Raw genomic sequence first — 15,676 nt, forward strand, 5'->3', positions numbered from 1 at the left:
TGCACTTACTGCCTCCAACAAATTATAGAAGAAAATCGCCTAATCACAATTTTTCCTTTGTTTCATTTGGTAACAGCTAGCAAGCTAGCATCTTTACAGAAGACACTAAGTTTATCCATTAACCATAAACACTAGGTAAAGGACATTTATTTTGCAGTTTAGCATACTATGTGAGTTTACAAACCCTGGTAATGGTGCACAGTATACTAAAATATAAGAACTATTTCCCTGTAAGCCTGCTAACTAAAGTCCTTAAAGAATATTAATGTGGAACCAGAGAGATCTTTTAATAAGTCCCTAAATTTTGCCTTTACTTATTCCAGTTTTTGTAACTTGTAAGCACATTTGGCATATATTTAACATATATCCACATACCTTGTATAGTATATAAAATACCACAAAAGTTTATGTAGGTATGTTATAACATTAGGAAAAGTGGTTTTCTTAAACTGGTATACAGTATGTTAAAGTTATAGCCCAGATATAATCTAATTCATGTATCCTTAGTAATTCTCCCTGCTAGCTCATCATGTTAACCAAAAACATCCTGACAGCTCCACTTAAAGCATAAAAATTCTTTAAAAGGCACAAGTAAACAAGTACAAGTTGTTTATATACCTCAAATCTTTAGTCATTTTAACATTCCGCTTTACAGATGAATTCCTCAATCAATACAATTTTCTTAAAAAGTTGATTCCGTAATTTGTCCTGTACCCAAATTAGCATATAATGTAGCAAAGAATGATTTCTAGTTAGTTTTCGCTACTAAGTACACAAAAGTATTGTGAACTCTCTATGCATTAGAATTCTCTAGGTCTGTCCAGCAAACATACATAACTCAAATTCCAGGGAAATTAAAATAAAAAGAAGAATTCCGGCTCAGTGCTTGTGGCTCAAGCAGCTAAGGTGCCAGCCACATACAACTGAGCTGGCGGGTTCAAATCCAGCCCGGGCCGCCAAACAACAATGATGGCTGCAACCAAAAAATAGCTGGGCGTTGTGGCAGGCGCCTGTAGTCCCAGCTACTTGGGAGGATGAGGCAGGAGAATCACCTGAGCCCAGGAGTGGGACGCTGCAGTGAGCTGTGATGCCACGGCATTCTACCCAGGGCAACAGCTTGAGGCTCTGTCTCAAAAAAGGAATTTCAAAGCCTCCCCAATACCAGAAGAGATGAACATCTGACCCTCAATATAAAAAGAGAAATCAGCCAACTAAAGTTCTGACATCAATACTAAATAAACCTTCACTGCAAAACACTCCATAGGGCTTTTTCCTTATATTGCTATATAGTTTACTATTTTCACCAGAAGAGTGGAAAGAGAAACTTCCCACAACAGGTGGCCCAAGGAGATGGATTAACTTTTGTCAAGTTATACTGTTTACAAAAAATGGATGCTGACATAGTATATAAAAGACTACCAGAACTGATGGAGGATTTGCCACCACGTGGTCCACCACGACCTCGACCCCCTGAAACACTTCTGCCTCTTCCTCCTGGGCGTCTCCTGCTGTCACGCTGATGTCGGCTGTCTCGGTCATCTTCTCCTGCCAATGACCAATCACTCAGCTCATCTTTACGCTCAGATTCTGTTTCAGACGGGTTAGACAGCTCAGAATTTGTACCTTGAGAAAGAAGAAAGCAAGCCAATTATATTCCCAGTTTTTAAAAAACAGCCTGAAATTTTCAAAATTATCTCCTACAAATTAATTTTTAAATAAGCATAATGTCTAGATGCTTCAAGAGGAGCTACTTTAAAATTAAATCGGAAATTTACTAAGGGATAATCAATTGTTAGCATTATACTAGTAGTACAGAACTCTACTAGTCAAGAAAGATTTAAAAATAATGTGCAGAAACACAGCCCAAAGAACAATTACAGAAAAAACACAAAAATTTCCTATCAATATTAAAATGTACTTAACAGAGAGAGAAAAGTTTCTGCCCATTTAGGTTTTTAGTCACCTAAATTATTAGTAAAATAAACTGTCAATATGTGATGCAAATGTAATCATATTAGAAAAAATGAACAATTTAATTGTGTATTCATTCTACCATTATTTCACTGATTCTATGGCGTACTTTTTTCTTCACATTTTAACATCTCTGAAATCAGGAAATTTCTAATAATTGATGGTGTTTTTTCCCCCAGTGGTTGTAAGACAGCATGTTTCACTAGCAATTGTGTCTCAAATTCGAAGAATATTTGAAATTACTAAAAATTTAAGGTTTCTCTGAGAGAGAAGATTTCTATCACCTGACAAAGAAGATTTCTATCACCAACAAAACTGATGCCATGACCAGTGACAGAAAATTCAGCATGCCTTTTAAATTTTACAGACCAGTTCTAACATTGCAACAACCTATTTTAATGGTGATCTTTCAGAAATTTAAACATTGCAAAATTTCCATAAGAAATATACAATACTGGGGCGGCGCCTGTGGCTCAGTGAGTAGGGCGCCGGCCCCATATGCCGAGGGTGGCGGGTTCAAACCCAGCCCCGGCCAAACTGCAACAAAAAAAAAAATAGCCGGGCGTTGTGGCGGGCGCCTGTAGTCCCAGCTACTCGGGAGGCTGAGGCAAGAGAATCGCGTAGGCCCAAGAGTTAAGAGGTTGCTGTGAGCCGTGTGACGCCACGGCACTCTACCCGAGGGCAGTAAAGTGAGACTCTGTCTCTACAAAAAAAAAAAAAAAAGAAATATACAATACTGTTAATAATACAATAAAGTAGCGAATACATATGACCCAATCTCTAGTATGCTCATTCTCACTTCGGTTCTTACTTAGTTCTGGGATGCCACTTCCAGAACTAACGAAGAAAAGAAAAAAAAAATCAGAACAAAGTGACATCTCCTTTAGTGCCTACTTCAATTTCTAGCTTCAGACAAATTTAACTGAAAACAGACCTCTCCCCTTCTCTTATTTTCCTAAAAGCAGAGTCTATCTACCATACAGTGTGTCTCGTGTCGTTCTGTATATTCCCCCTGTAGAATTACTTCAAAATTGGTTTTTGATAAAGGGTAGAACTTCATATTGTACCGTTAAACATACCCAAAAGCCTAGAAATGTATGTATACACTATGCCTAGTATAAACAATTTTCTCGATCAGTAAATTTACTATCACATGGTTTTAACGTTCATTCCGTAAGTAAGAGTGATTCTCAAAATACCTAAAAGTTCCCTATGTTTATAAACTCCACAGTCTTTTGAAGATAAATATGCAAGAAAACATCTTCAGAACAAAATGTAAGTTCAACAAATAAAGGTGGCTACTTCCTATTTCTTTAAAGATAAGTCTACAACACATCCCTTTTTCTCCACATGCTGTTAAGTATGAATGTGGAGTGAATTAATTAGTTGGAAGTGCATTTGACAACGAATATTTCCAGTTTCTATTATGTACTTTCAAGTCTTTGTTGAGAAGGAGATATCATAGAAGGGAATGAATCTCCCCTAACACTTACTACTCAAAATGACCAAAAAAAAAAAAAATTAATTGGCTATTACAGATATTGGAATAAAGAATTTATCATATGAATGGTAGGGAAAAAACCTTGAGAATGCGTAAGACGTGCCTGCCATAAAATGTTACCAAAATTTAAGGTAGATGATGATTTCAGTTTGAAATCTAAGTTTTCTTTTAAACTCTCCTGAAAAATCTATAGTGTACTACTTATCTAATCCAGTGTCACAACAAAGAAATTTTTCCGTTAAATTAACCTAAAACTAGTATTCAAAAATACTTACCGCTCGGCACCCATAGTTCAGTGGTTAGGGTGCCAGCCACATACACCAAGGCAGGTGGGTTCAACCCAGCCCGGGCCTGCTAAACAACGACAACCGCAATAACAACAACAAAAAAAAGTAGCCAGGCGCTGGCAGGTGCCTGTAGTCCCAGCAACTTGGGAGACTGAGGCAAGAGAATCGTGTAAGCCCAGGAGTTTGAGGTTTCTGTGAGCTGTGACATCACAGCACTATCTACTGAAGGCAACATACTGAGATTGTCTCAAAAGACAAAAAAAAAAAAAACTTACTCAAAGTGTCTAAATTATAGATTTCAGTAGGAATGAATGATTGAAGTAAAAAGCAAAAAGGCTAATGAATTGGCTCGTGCTCAGTATTTATTCATAACTCTCAGTAATTTGGGACGCGCCTGTGGCTCAGTGGGTAGGGCGCCAGCCCCATATACCGAGGGTGACAGGTTCAAACCCAGCCTGGCCAAACTGCAACAAAAAATAGCCAGGCACTGTGGCGGGTGCCTGTAGTTTCAGCTACTCAGGAGGCTGAGGCAAGAGAATTGCCTAAGCCCAGGAGTTGGAGGTTGCTGTGAGCTGTGTGATGCCACGGCACTCCACCAAGGGTGATAAAGTGACTCTGTCTCTACAAAACAAAAAATAAAACATAACTCTCAGTAATTTGTATTTGATGTTTTTTGTGATGATAAAAAGCAACTTGCAAATAAGAATATGAGTAAGGACCTTGAAATGAGGAGATTATCCAGTACTATCCAAGTAGGCCTAATCTAAATCTCATAGGTCTCTAGAAGTGGAGAACCTCTCTCAGCTTCAGAGAAGGGGATTTATCTAAAGCCTCCAAACTGAATGTAGCTCAGCTGACTTGACACTTAAGATTTCAGCCCAGTAAACCCCATGTCAGTCTTCTGACTTATAGAACCATGAGATAATAAATCTGTGTTATTTAAGCCCTTAAGTTTGAGATAACTTATAACAGCAACAGAAAACAAATACTCCATAAAAACTGCAGTCATTTCAACCGCTCAATTTCATAAAATGTTAAATTTGAGATTCAAAAAATTTTTATAATGAATCCCCAACAAATTAAAAAAAAATTTTTAAAGGCTTTAGAAGTGATTCATGACACTAATACAATTTTTATAATGTCTCCAAAAATAAAGGCAATCTATTTTTAACTGGCTTTTAAATCAGATTTTCCCTCTAAAACTTCTAGTCACCTTATCATGAAGATGGTCATGTGAGTTAAGCTTAAGAGCTAAACATACCACATTTATCAAATCCAAGATGCCATCAATTGTAACACTTATTTTTGTGTGCCATTAAAAAAGTGAAAATACAGCTAATTAATGCTGTAAGACGTCCAATACAAAACACATACCAACTTCAGAGATGTTACAATGGAAAATATTTTTTATAATTCTTACAGAACTGATGTATCTAGCTGATATACATCTATGTATCTTACATAAATGACAACTGTTCTATAATTATAAGATTATATAATTGTATAAGAATTCTAATTACAGGGTGGCGCCTGTGGCTCAAGGAGTAGGGCACCGGTCCCATATGCCGGAGGTGGCAGGTTCAAACCCAGCCCCGGCCAAAAACCACAAAAAAAAAAAAGAATTCTAATTACAGTTATATAATCACCTAAAAATCCTTCTGATAAAGTATACAATTCTATAAGAATTATAATTGTAGTGATATAATCACCTAAAAATCCTTCTGATAAAGTATACAAGAATATCTATAACCAAATTCAAATGTTTATTACTTGCAACAGCTATTTCAAAATACAATGTTAACTAGTTCAGTGACGATCCAAGGTAAGAGTGCCACCTACTGAACAATTTGCATAGTTTTTTTCAATCCAAATGTTTCTTTACAACTTTGATTATCTCATCCAAACAAAAGCATTTTGCCAGTGACCTCTCATCAATAAGCAGACATCCCCCCAGAAGATAATAAAATCCTTTAATGAATGAATTCATCATTCTCAATATCCAAAAAGTCAGCTTTAATTATCTGTGCTAATAACTGATGTTCAAAAATCAATCAGAACATATTTAATTTCTATATAACTACTGTTGCCTTCTGTATTAAATATATTTTCAGGAATACAATAATAGTTACATAATTCTCAACCCTTCACATGAACACTTCTATACTAGTATGTTACTTTTGAGGTTCCAAAATAACGTTAACTAAAATTTAAAAAATACAAGCACAAAGATAGGATATTAAAGGGAAGGGATACTAAAGCTTCAAGAAATGAGAGACAGTATTAAGTTGAATATGACTCTGGCATCACCAAACAACTCTTCAATCAAACATGAAATCTGAACCTGGAATCTGCACATTGGAATCACACACTTCTATTACCTTTCAATGCTTATATTTTGGGAAAGGATTACGAAATATTTTCCCCAGGGGGGTGGAGAAGAGAGAGAAGGGAAATAGAAGTGAAAGGGAAAAAATGAGGGAGAGGAAAAAACAAAACTCAGGTCACTGTTAAAAGTCCAAGTCCAAATGTAAAAAAATGGAACAACTCCAAAGCTGAAGAAGAAGCGAGAATTTAGGATTAGACAATTGTTGGCTATTATCACTCCACTGGCCCCTTTCTACACCTGTGAAATCCTCACAGTGAAATGTATTTTAGAAAAACATTCATTTACAAACTGGTTTATATTCTGCCTTTTAAAGCCCTCATTTTAGTGATATGCTGTTATTACATACCAAGCAATTCCAAATGTGGGATGTTAATACATTCAAATATGCCAAATGAGTCAATAAAGTACATATTTTAAAAGCCAGTAAAAATGTGGTATATGTAATCTTGGCACAATGAGTAACAATTTTTCTTTTTTACTTTTCTTAGAGGGTGGATGAAAGAAAATTTCCAGCATTATCACCACTATTACTATTTTTTACTGGGAAACAGAAAACTGTGCCAGGGAAATGTTTGAAAAACAAGTTTCATATATTCTAAGTATCTAGAATAGACACGATTGGCTCAGTACCCGTAGCTCAGTGGTTTAGGGCACTGGCCCTAAACGGAAGCAGGTGGGTTCCAACCTGGCCCAGGCCTGCTAAACAACACTGACAACTGCAACAAAAACTAGCCAGGCGTTGTGGCAGACATCTATAGCCCCAGCTATTTGGGAGGCTGAGGCAAGAGAACCGTTTAAGACCAAGAGTTTGAGGATGCTGTGAGCTATGATGCACAGCACTCTACTGAGGGCAACACAGTAAGACTCTGTCTCAAAAAAAAAAAAAAAGGAACAAATGATTATGAACTACCAATTTAAAAACACGCTTTATTTCACTGTATAATTGTACTGTAATTAATACAGAACAGGCCATCAATACTATTAAGAACTTAGAACTACCTCCTACACTCAGAGTGATGAACTAATTATAAGCAAATGTGTTGTAACACCTAAACTTTACATAATACTACTACTACCCAAAAAAAAAAAAATTTTTTTTACCATAACCGGAGGTGTAATTAGGGCCCCGACGACCTCTGCCTCTTCCACTATAAGACCTAGAACCTTGTACAGAAGAGACGGTACTTTCATCAGTGGCATATCCTTTCTCTTTTTCAGGCCCTCTGGTGGAAGAAGGTCTGAAACCCATACCAATCTGTCGTAGCTGTTCATCAATCTGTAGGCGTTCCATTCTTAGCTGCTCTACTTCCTACAAGCAAAACAAAAAATGAGTAAGTCTTCTTTATGTGTAACTTTTTGTCTTCCTAAGGCCTAGAGCTAGAGCTACTCTGTACAAAGAATAAAGCTGTGACCTTGGCCAATCATTTGATAAAGGAGACTTGTATTCCTAGTAAAGCACAATTTACAAGGGTATCTGCTGATTCGATTCAACATTTACTAGGTGCCTTAGGTGTGTCAACCATGTTGCCATAGGCATACATGGACTCAGGTGGCGCCTGTGGCTCAAAGGAGAGGGCACCGGCCCCATATGCCGGAGGAGGCAGGTTCAAACCCAGCCCTGGCCAAAAACTGCAAAACAAACAAACATGGACTCTAGGTGGCGCAGTAGCTCAGTGAGTAGGATGCCGGCCCCATATACGGAGGGTGGCATATTCGAACTCGGCCCCAGCCAAACTGCAATAAAAAAAAATAGGCACCACTACTTGGCAGTCCCAACTACTTGGGAGGCTGAAGCAACCTAAGCCCAAGAGCTACAGGTTGCTATGAGCTGTGACACCATAGCACCCTACTGAGGGTGACAAAGTCAGACTGTCTCTAAAAAAAAAAAAAAGACATGGACTCTTCCCATTCAAAGAATGTTTAATGGACAGCTTTAAAATAAGTCGTTAAATAGTTAATACTTATTATAATATTACCAGATTCTGCCCTCAAGAAATTAAAACACTAGCTCAGCGCCCATAGCTCAGTGAGTAGGGCGCCAGCCACATACACTGAGGCTGGCAGATTCAAGCCTGGCCCAGGCCAGCTAAACAATGACATCTGCAACAACAACAACTAGCCAGGCGTTGTGGCGGGAGCCTGCAGTCCCATCTACTTGGGAGGCCGAGGCAAGAGAATCGCTTAAGCCCAGGAGCTGGAGGTTGCTGTGAGCTGTGATGCTTCAGCACTCTACCCAGGATGACAGCTTGAGGCTCTGTCTCAAAATAAATAAATAACAAGCTACTTTCCTATCAAGTAATGACATCTACATCAAGACCTAGATAGACACTTTTCCTATCAAGTAGTGACATCTAGGTCAAGACCTAGACAGACTGGTAAACTTGGTCATTCATACGGTATGTGAACATAAGTTGTCCAGAGGAAAGCTATTAGCTAAAAGGTAATACAGTACTGAAAAATAAAGCCATCAGCTAACAGTGTCAGAATTAAAATATCCTATAAAAACGAATTTCAGAGAAAAAGAACAGCATTATCAGGAGTGATTTCAAAACAGTAACTCAACAATGATTCACAAAGAGTAGAGGCAAGCATACAGAAGAACAGAACAGTTGGGTATATCCCTATACTCTAAAAAAAAAAAAAAAATACAGCAGGAATAAAAGAGAAAGTAGAAAGTAACAATTATAATATTTAATCATTTATGAGGCCATTTCTTTTTCTAATACTTGCTCTTTATGTATCAATGAACTTTTCTGGTAACAACAGTTTAATCAAATGACTACTACTCAAAGCAATCTACAGATTCAATGTAATCTTAATCAAAATATCAATGACATTCTTCACAGAAATAGAAAAAATATATATCCAAAAATGTGTATGGAACTACAAAAGACCCTGAATAGCCAAAGCAATCCTGAGCAAGAAAAACAAAGCTGATACTTCCAGATGTCAAAATATACTACAAAGCTATAATAACCAAAACAACACATATTGGTATAAAAACAGACACATAGACCAATGTAACAGAATAGAGAACCCAGAAACTAAACTACAGATTTTTGATAGCCTCCAAAAACATTTACTGGGGAGAGGACCGTCTCTTCAATAAATGTGCTGGGAAAACTGTACATTCATATGCAGAAGAATGAAACTAGACCCCTACCTCTTAACCTATACAAAAATCAACTTGAAAATAGATCAGAGGTGGGGCCTTGGTATGTGTCACACTTTATGGGGGCAAGACATGATTGCAAGAGGGACTTTACCTAACAATTGCAATCAGTGTAACCTGGCTTATTGTACCCTCAATGAATCCCCAACAATAAAAAAATAAAATAAAATAAAATAAAATAAAAAAAAAAGAAAAGAAAATAGATCAGAGACCAAAATGGTTATTAGAATCGAAATAGTTAAACTAGTACAAGAAAACAGGGAAACACTTCAGAAAACTGGTCTAGGAAAAGATTTTATAAATAAAACCTCAAAAGCACAGGTAACAAAAGCAAATATAAACAAATGGGATTATATCCATTTAAAAAGCTTCTATACAGGGCGGTGCCTGTGGCTCAGTAAATAGGGCGCCAGCCCCATATACCGAGGGTGGGGGGTTCAAACCCGGCCCCGGCCAAACTGCAACAATAATAACAACAAAATAAACTGATTATGACTTTGTTTAAAAAATAAATAAATAAAAATAAAGTCTCTTAAAAAAAAAAAAGCTTCTACACAGTGAAATAAACAATCAACAAGTGAAAAGACAACTTACGGAATGGGAGAAAATATTTTAAACTACTCATCTAGCAGGGTATTAATATCTAGAATATACTGTACAGGAAACTGAAACACCTTAACAGCAAAAAAACAAGTGATCCAAAGCTGAGACAAGAGGATGGCTTGAGCCCAAGAGTTTGCGGTTGCTGTGAACTATGATGCTACCACACTCTAGGAGGATGATACAGTAAGACTCTGTCTCAAAAAAAAAAAAAAAAGACAAATGACCAAAAGCAACAGTACAAATGGCCAAGAAAAACAAACAAAAATGCTCACATCACTAGTTACCACAGAACGGCAATCAAAACCACCATGATCATCTCACCCCACTTCAGATGCCTATTAGCAGAAGATAAAACATAACAAACGTAGGCAAAAGATGAGGAACTCTTAAAACAGTATTGGTAGAAATTAGAACCAGTGCAGCGGGGCAGCACCTGTGGCTCAGTGGGTAGGCCACCGGCCTCATATACCAAGGGTGGTGGGTTCAAACCCAGCCCCGGCCAAACTGCAACAAAAAATAACCAAGCACTGTGGCACGCGCCCGTAGTCCCAGCTACTCAGAAAGTTAAGGCAAGAGAATCGCCTAAGCCCAGGAGCTGGAGGTTGCTGTGAGCTGTGATACCACGGCACTCTACCAAGGGTGACAAAGTGAGACTCTGTCTCTAAAATAATAAAGAAAGAAAAATCACTATGTATTCCATGAATATAATTACTTGCCAATTAAAATGGATTTTAAAAAAGAATTGTCAAATACAACTGATTCAGATAAGACTGAAGTTAATCAAGCAAGCCCAACATCACCCCTGCCTTTCCTATTTGTATGGAAAATACAAAGGTAAAAACAAAATGACTCCAGGAGAGAATAAACAAAAAATATAAGTGATAAAAACCAAATTACTTAAACACAAGAAGCAACCATTTCTTAAAGAAATAAAAGAAATTTCAGAGAGAACAAGAAAAATAATACACATTTGGATAATCATTTTATTATGGCAAAGGTAATTGTTATTTTTAAATTGCTATGTAGAAAAATGGTAAATCTGAAGCTGAATAAAAATATAATAGCTGGGCATTGTAGTGGGCGCCTATAGTTCCAGCTATTTGGGAGGCTGAGGCAAGAGAACCACTTAAGCCCAAAAAAGTTTGAGGTTGCTATGAGCTGTGATGCTCTACAGACCCTCTACAGAGCCTCTATCTCAAAAAAAACAAATAAATAAAAAGAAAAGAAAATTCACTACGTGAATATTTTGTATTTGTACTAAATGTAGCAAGAAGGACAACAGAGTATACGAGCCATATACAAACCTTTAGATAAGCAATATGGTATTCTAAAAGAACTTGCACGTTTCCGATGCTTTCTTTAGTGCCAACAAATACAAATGGAACCATCCCCTGTAAGAAAACATAACGTCCTTAATATTTAATGTATTAACAAAACTTAAAACTGAGTTTGACTTAACAATATGTAATTTGAAAATATTAAAAACACAAAGTAATTTTATACCTACTAAACTTTAAGATTTTTAATTGTTAAAAATCTATATGCTGTCTCTAAAATGCAGAAGAATTTCTTTAAAAAAAGAAAAATCAATGTAAATCACAATACTCAGATTTTCAATGTTATTATTTGTGCTACAATATAGCATTTGAGTGTGATAAAAATTATTTTTCATAATCAATTTATATCAACCAGGATTTCTTTTTTTTTTTTTTTCAGACGCTTTATTGCCCTTGGTAGAGTACTGTTGCGTCACAGCTCACAGCAACCTCTAGCTCTTGAGCTTAAGCAATTATCTTCCCTCAGCCTCCCAAGTAGCTGGGACTACAGGCATCCGCCACAATGCCTGGATTTTGTTGTTGTTGTTGTTGTTGCAGTTTGGCTGGGGCTTCCCTATATACCAGCCACCCTTGGTATATAGGGCCTGCGCCCTATTCACTGAGCCACAGGCGCCGCCCATCAACCAGATTTTCTAATGTCTGATTCATAAAGACATTTTTAAAGTAAAAACAATTTTCTTCAAACTGGCCATGAAATTACAGACTATAAGTATCACCTTAGTAGATACAGCTTTATTTTATTTTTCATGTATACATTAATGCATTTATGGGGTACAAGCTGCTGATTTCATACAGAATCAGGAACGTTTACATCACACTGGTTAATATATACCTCATCTTGTATAGATACAGCTTTAAACCATAATAAAGAACATTAGGCTTGAAGCCCATAGCTCAGTGAGTAGGGCACAGGCTACATACACCAAGGCTGGTGGATTCAAGCCCCACCCAGGTCTGCTAAACAACAATGACAACTGCAACAAAATAGCCAGGTGTTGTGGCAGGCTCCTGTAGTAATCCCAGCTACTTGGGAGGCTGAGGCTAGAGAATTGCTTAAGCCCAGGAGTTTGAGGTTGCTGTGAGCTCTGATGCCACAGCACTCTATGGAGGATGACATAGTGAGACTGTCTCAAAAAAAAAAAAAAAACATTGGCCCGGTTACCCCTATAATATGTACTTAGATAACAAAATTTTGAGTGTTAATGTACTGCAGGAGATATTTCCTATTAAGAGATGCTATCACTTGCAGAGCATAAATATTTGCACAATGTAAAATTACCAAGCCTGAGCAACACAGTGAGACTCAAAAAGTAGCCAGGTGCAGTGATGCACACCTGTAGTGCCAGCACAGGCTGAAGGAGGAGATCACTTGAGCCCAGCAGGAGTTTGAACCACTACACTCCATCCTGGGCAACAGAATAAGACCTTGTCTCAAAACCACAACAAAAACACTCCAAACAACACACTGTAAAATGAAAGGAATTACTAATAAAACAATCACAGGTATTACAGTAAATCAAAAAATCATCCCAGACCTGGGTTTACTATTGGCATGGTGACTCATGCCTATAATCCTAGCACTCCGGGAGGGCGAGCCAGGTGAACTGCCCTGAGCTCAGGAATTCCAGACCAACCTGAGCTAGAGTGAGACCCATCCTTTAAAAACAGCCAAGGGGCGGCTCAAGAGGCTAAGGCGCTAGCCACATACACCTGAACTGGTGGGTTCGAATCCAGCCCAGGCCCACCAAACAACAATGACAGCTGCAACCAAAAAATAGCTGGGTGTTGTGGCAGGCGCCTGTGGACCCAGCTACTTGGGAGGCGAAGCCAAAAGAATTGCTTGAGCCCAGGACTTGGATGTTGCTATGAGCTGTGATGCAACGGCACTCCACCCAGGGTGACAGCTTGAGACTCTGTCTCCAAAAAAAAAAAAAAAAAAAAAAGCCAGGGGTTGTGGCAGGCACCTTTAGCCCCAGCTACTCGGAAGGCTGAGGCAAGAGAATCGCTTAAGCCCAAGAGTTGGAGGTTGCTGTGAGCTGTGATGCTACAGCACTATACCAAGGGTGACATAGTGAGAGTCCGTCTCAGGGGAAAAACAAAACAAGATCTCTTGAGCTCAAGAGTTTGAGCTATGACATGACGGTACTCTGCCCAGCAGGACAAAGTGAGACAGGGAAAGGAAAAGGAAAGGAAAAAGAAAAGAAAAGAGAAGAAACACAAGTCCAGCTTGCTAATGGCTGAGGAAAGTAAAGCTTAAGTAAACGCCCCTAAACACATTCAATGTCTCTCCTCGTTTTCTTCAGTTTACAGAATAGTCTTTAATAGTTAAACAGCAAAATGTCTTTAAAAGTTTTGGTTCTAAATATTCTTCTATGTGTAGCTTAAGACATCTCCACTCTTTATTTTCCAAGTCATTTTTTTTTTTTTTTTTTTTTGAGACAGAGTCTTACTGTTGCTCTGGGTAGTACTATGTTGTCATCATAGCTCAGAGAAACTTCAAATTCTTGCGCTCAAATTATCCATCTGCCTTAACCTCCTAAGTATCAGGGACTACAGGTGAATGCCACCACACCTACCTAATTTTTCTATTTTCAGTAGAGACAGGGTCTTGCTCTTGCTTGAGGTGGTATCCAACTCCTGGGCTCAAACTATCTTCCTACTCAGCCTCCCAGAGAGCTAGGATTACAGGTGTGAGCCACCACAGCCAGCCATCAAAGTTAATTTTTAAGAAATTACAATTGACGACTTCTAGATATGGCTGATTAAAAAGCAGAAAGACACTAGGGACAAGTACTTGGAAAGAATACAGCACAGAACTATCATGGAGAAAACAAACTTTACTTCAACTATAAAAGCATAAAAGAGAATCTAAATCTAGTTTAAGGTTAGGGAGTAAGAACATCTTGAACACCATCAGGAATTCACAAGCAGGTAAGAGGGCAAAGTAAATAAAAGAAAGGGAGACTCTTAAGCTCATACATTTTTGGACCTCTATCATACATTCTATATATCTTATTCAATGTTCATGAAAAGGTATAACTAAAGTATCCCAGTTTTAAAGGTGAAAAAACAAAATGATCTGCCAAAGTCAAAACATTAGCAACGGAGACAATTTCACAACTGTAAGTTATCTAATTCCAAAAATCATATATACATGATTAACAGGCAGGATCTATGGTAACGAATAAGAATAAAGTCCATCTTCTGCAGACAATCACAATCTCAAAAGAGATACTAAACACTCCTACAGTAAACTCACTGCATAGCATTAGTGATATGATCAAAACCAAGAATATTAAGGACAATGTGATTTTTGCAACCCAATGTACATACCTTAGGTTGTTTGCCTAAAAGTTAGGGGAATGAATAAGATTGTTATCTAAAGCCAATGTTAAAAACAGAATTTTACCAAGAAGTCATTCCAGACAGATGATCTGAAGAGAAGTAAGAGAAATACAATGCCTTGACTTTGAATGGGAGATATCAATGTCATTACCTCCAAAGAAAAGTAAAAGTAAAAGGAATCCTTAAAGGCACAAATTTTGCAATGTTTTTAATGACTATTGTAAAGCAATAAGAAAAAAAATTTAAAGATAAATAATTACTAATGAATACAAGTTCATTTTTAAGAGTTGTTCAAGTGAAATTTCAAGGATTTTTAAAAATTCTAAAAGCTGATCATTTATATTTAATAGCTGACACTGACACAGTGAACTAGACCTCAGAAAAATCTAGATCCCTATTCCTGATATCTTATACCAAATAAATTTCAATCAGAGCAAAAAACGTACTAAAAAAACTGGAGAATACAAATGGATTTATGAACGTTGTAGGAATAGAAAAGTCTTTGCCAATCATCACAAAAATTTAAGGAACAATTCAAGTGATGGCTTGGCACCTTTAGCACTGGGTTATGGGCGTTGGCCACATACACCTAGGTTGGTGGGTTTGAACCCGGCCGGGCCAGCTAAACAACAATGACAAATGCAACAACAAAAATAGCCAGGCGTTGTGGCAGGTGCCTGTAGTCCCAGCTACTTGGGAGACTGAGACAAGAGAATCAGTTAAGCCCAAGAGTCTGAGGTTGCTGTGAGCTGTGACACCATAGCACTCTACCCAGGGTGATAGCTTGAGACTCTGTCTCAAAAAAGAAAAAAAACAAAAGAAAATAATTTATTGAGATCTAAAAATTTAAATGCCATAAATAAATCCACTGATCCAACAAATGTACATCCAGAAATTTCCTCTGTAGTTATACTTGGCAGAGTCACAGGAGCCGTTTGTTGCACCATTGCTTTCAATAGTAAAAAGACTATCTGACAACGACCTATAATTTATTAGGCATGACAGAGTGGGAAGCAAAGACATGGACAAGACACAAATATGCATCTATTTTTAATTCTACACCATCTGTGCTAT

The 15,676-nt window shown here is 37.5% G+C and overlaps 1 protein-coding gene across 7 annotated transcripts in view; it reads right to left on the reverse strand.

The window, feature by feature from the left end:
* Positions 1–15,676, reverse strand: part of FXR1 (FMR1 autosomal homolog 1) — an 89,135-nt gene that overhangs the window by 6,899 nt on the left and 66,560 nt on the right. For 4 of the 7 annotated variants that reach the window (XM_053564190.1, XM_053564186.1, XM_053564189.1 and 1 more), the window contains exons 11-13: positions 11,225–11,311; positions 7,247–7,454; positions 1,420–1,623 (exon numbers count right to left, since the gene is read on the reverse strand). In XM_053564190.1, the coding sequence (XP_053420165.1) occupies positions 1,420–1,623; positions 7,247–7,454; positions 11,225–11,311 (499 nt within the window). The remainder of the gene's footprint in view (positions 1–1,419; positions 1,624–7,246; positions 7,455–11,224; positions 11,312–15,676) is intronic. The other 3 variants (XM_053564191.1, XM_053564188.1, XM_053564187.1) reach the window with 1 other exon arrangement.

Source organism: Nycticebus coucang, chromosome 16 (genome assembly GCF_027406575.1).
Source record: "Nycticebus coucang isolate mNycCou1 chromosome 16, mNycCou1.pri, whole genome shotgun sequence".
NCBI classification, from domain to species: Eukaryota; Metazoa; Chordata; class Mammalia; order Primates; family Lorisidae; genus Nycticebus; species Nycticebus coucang.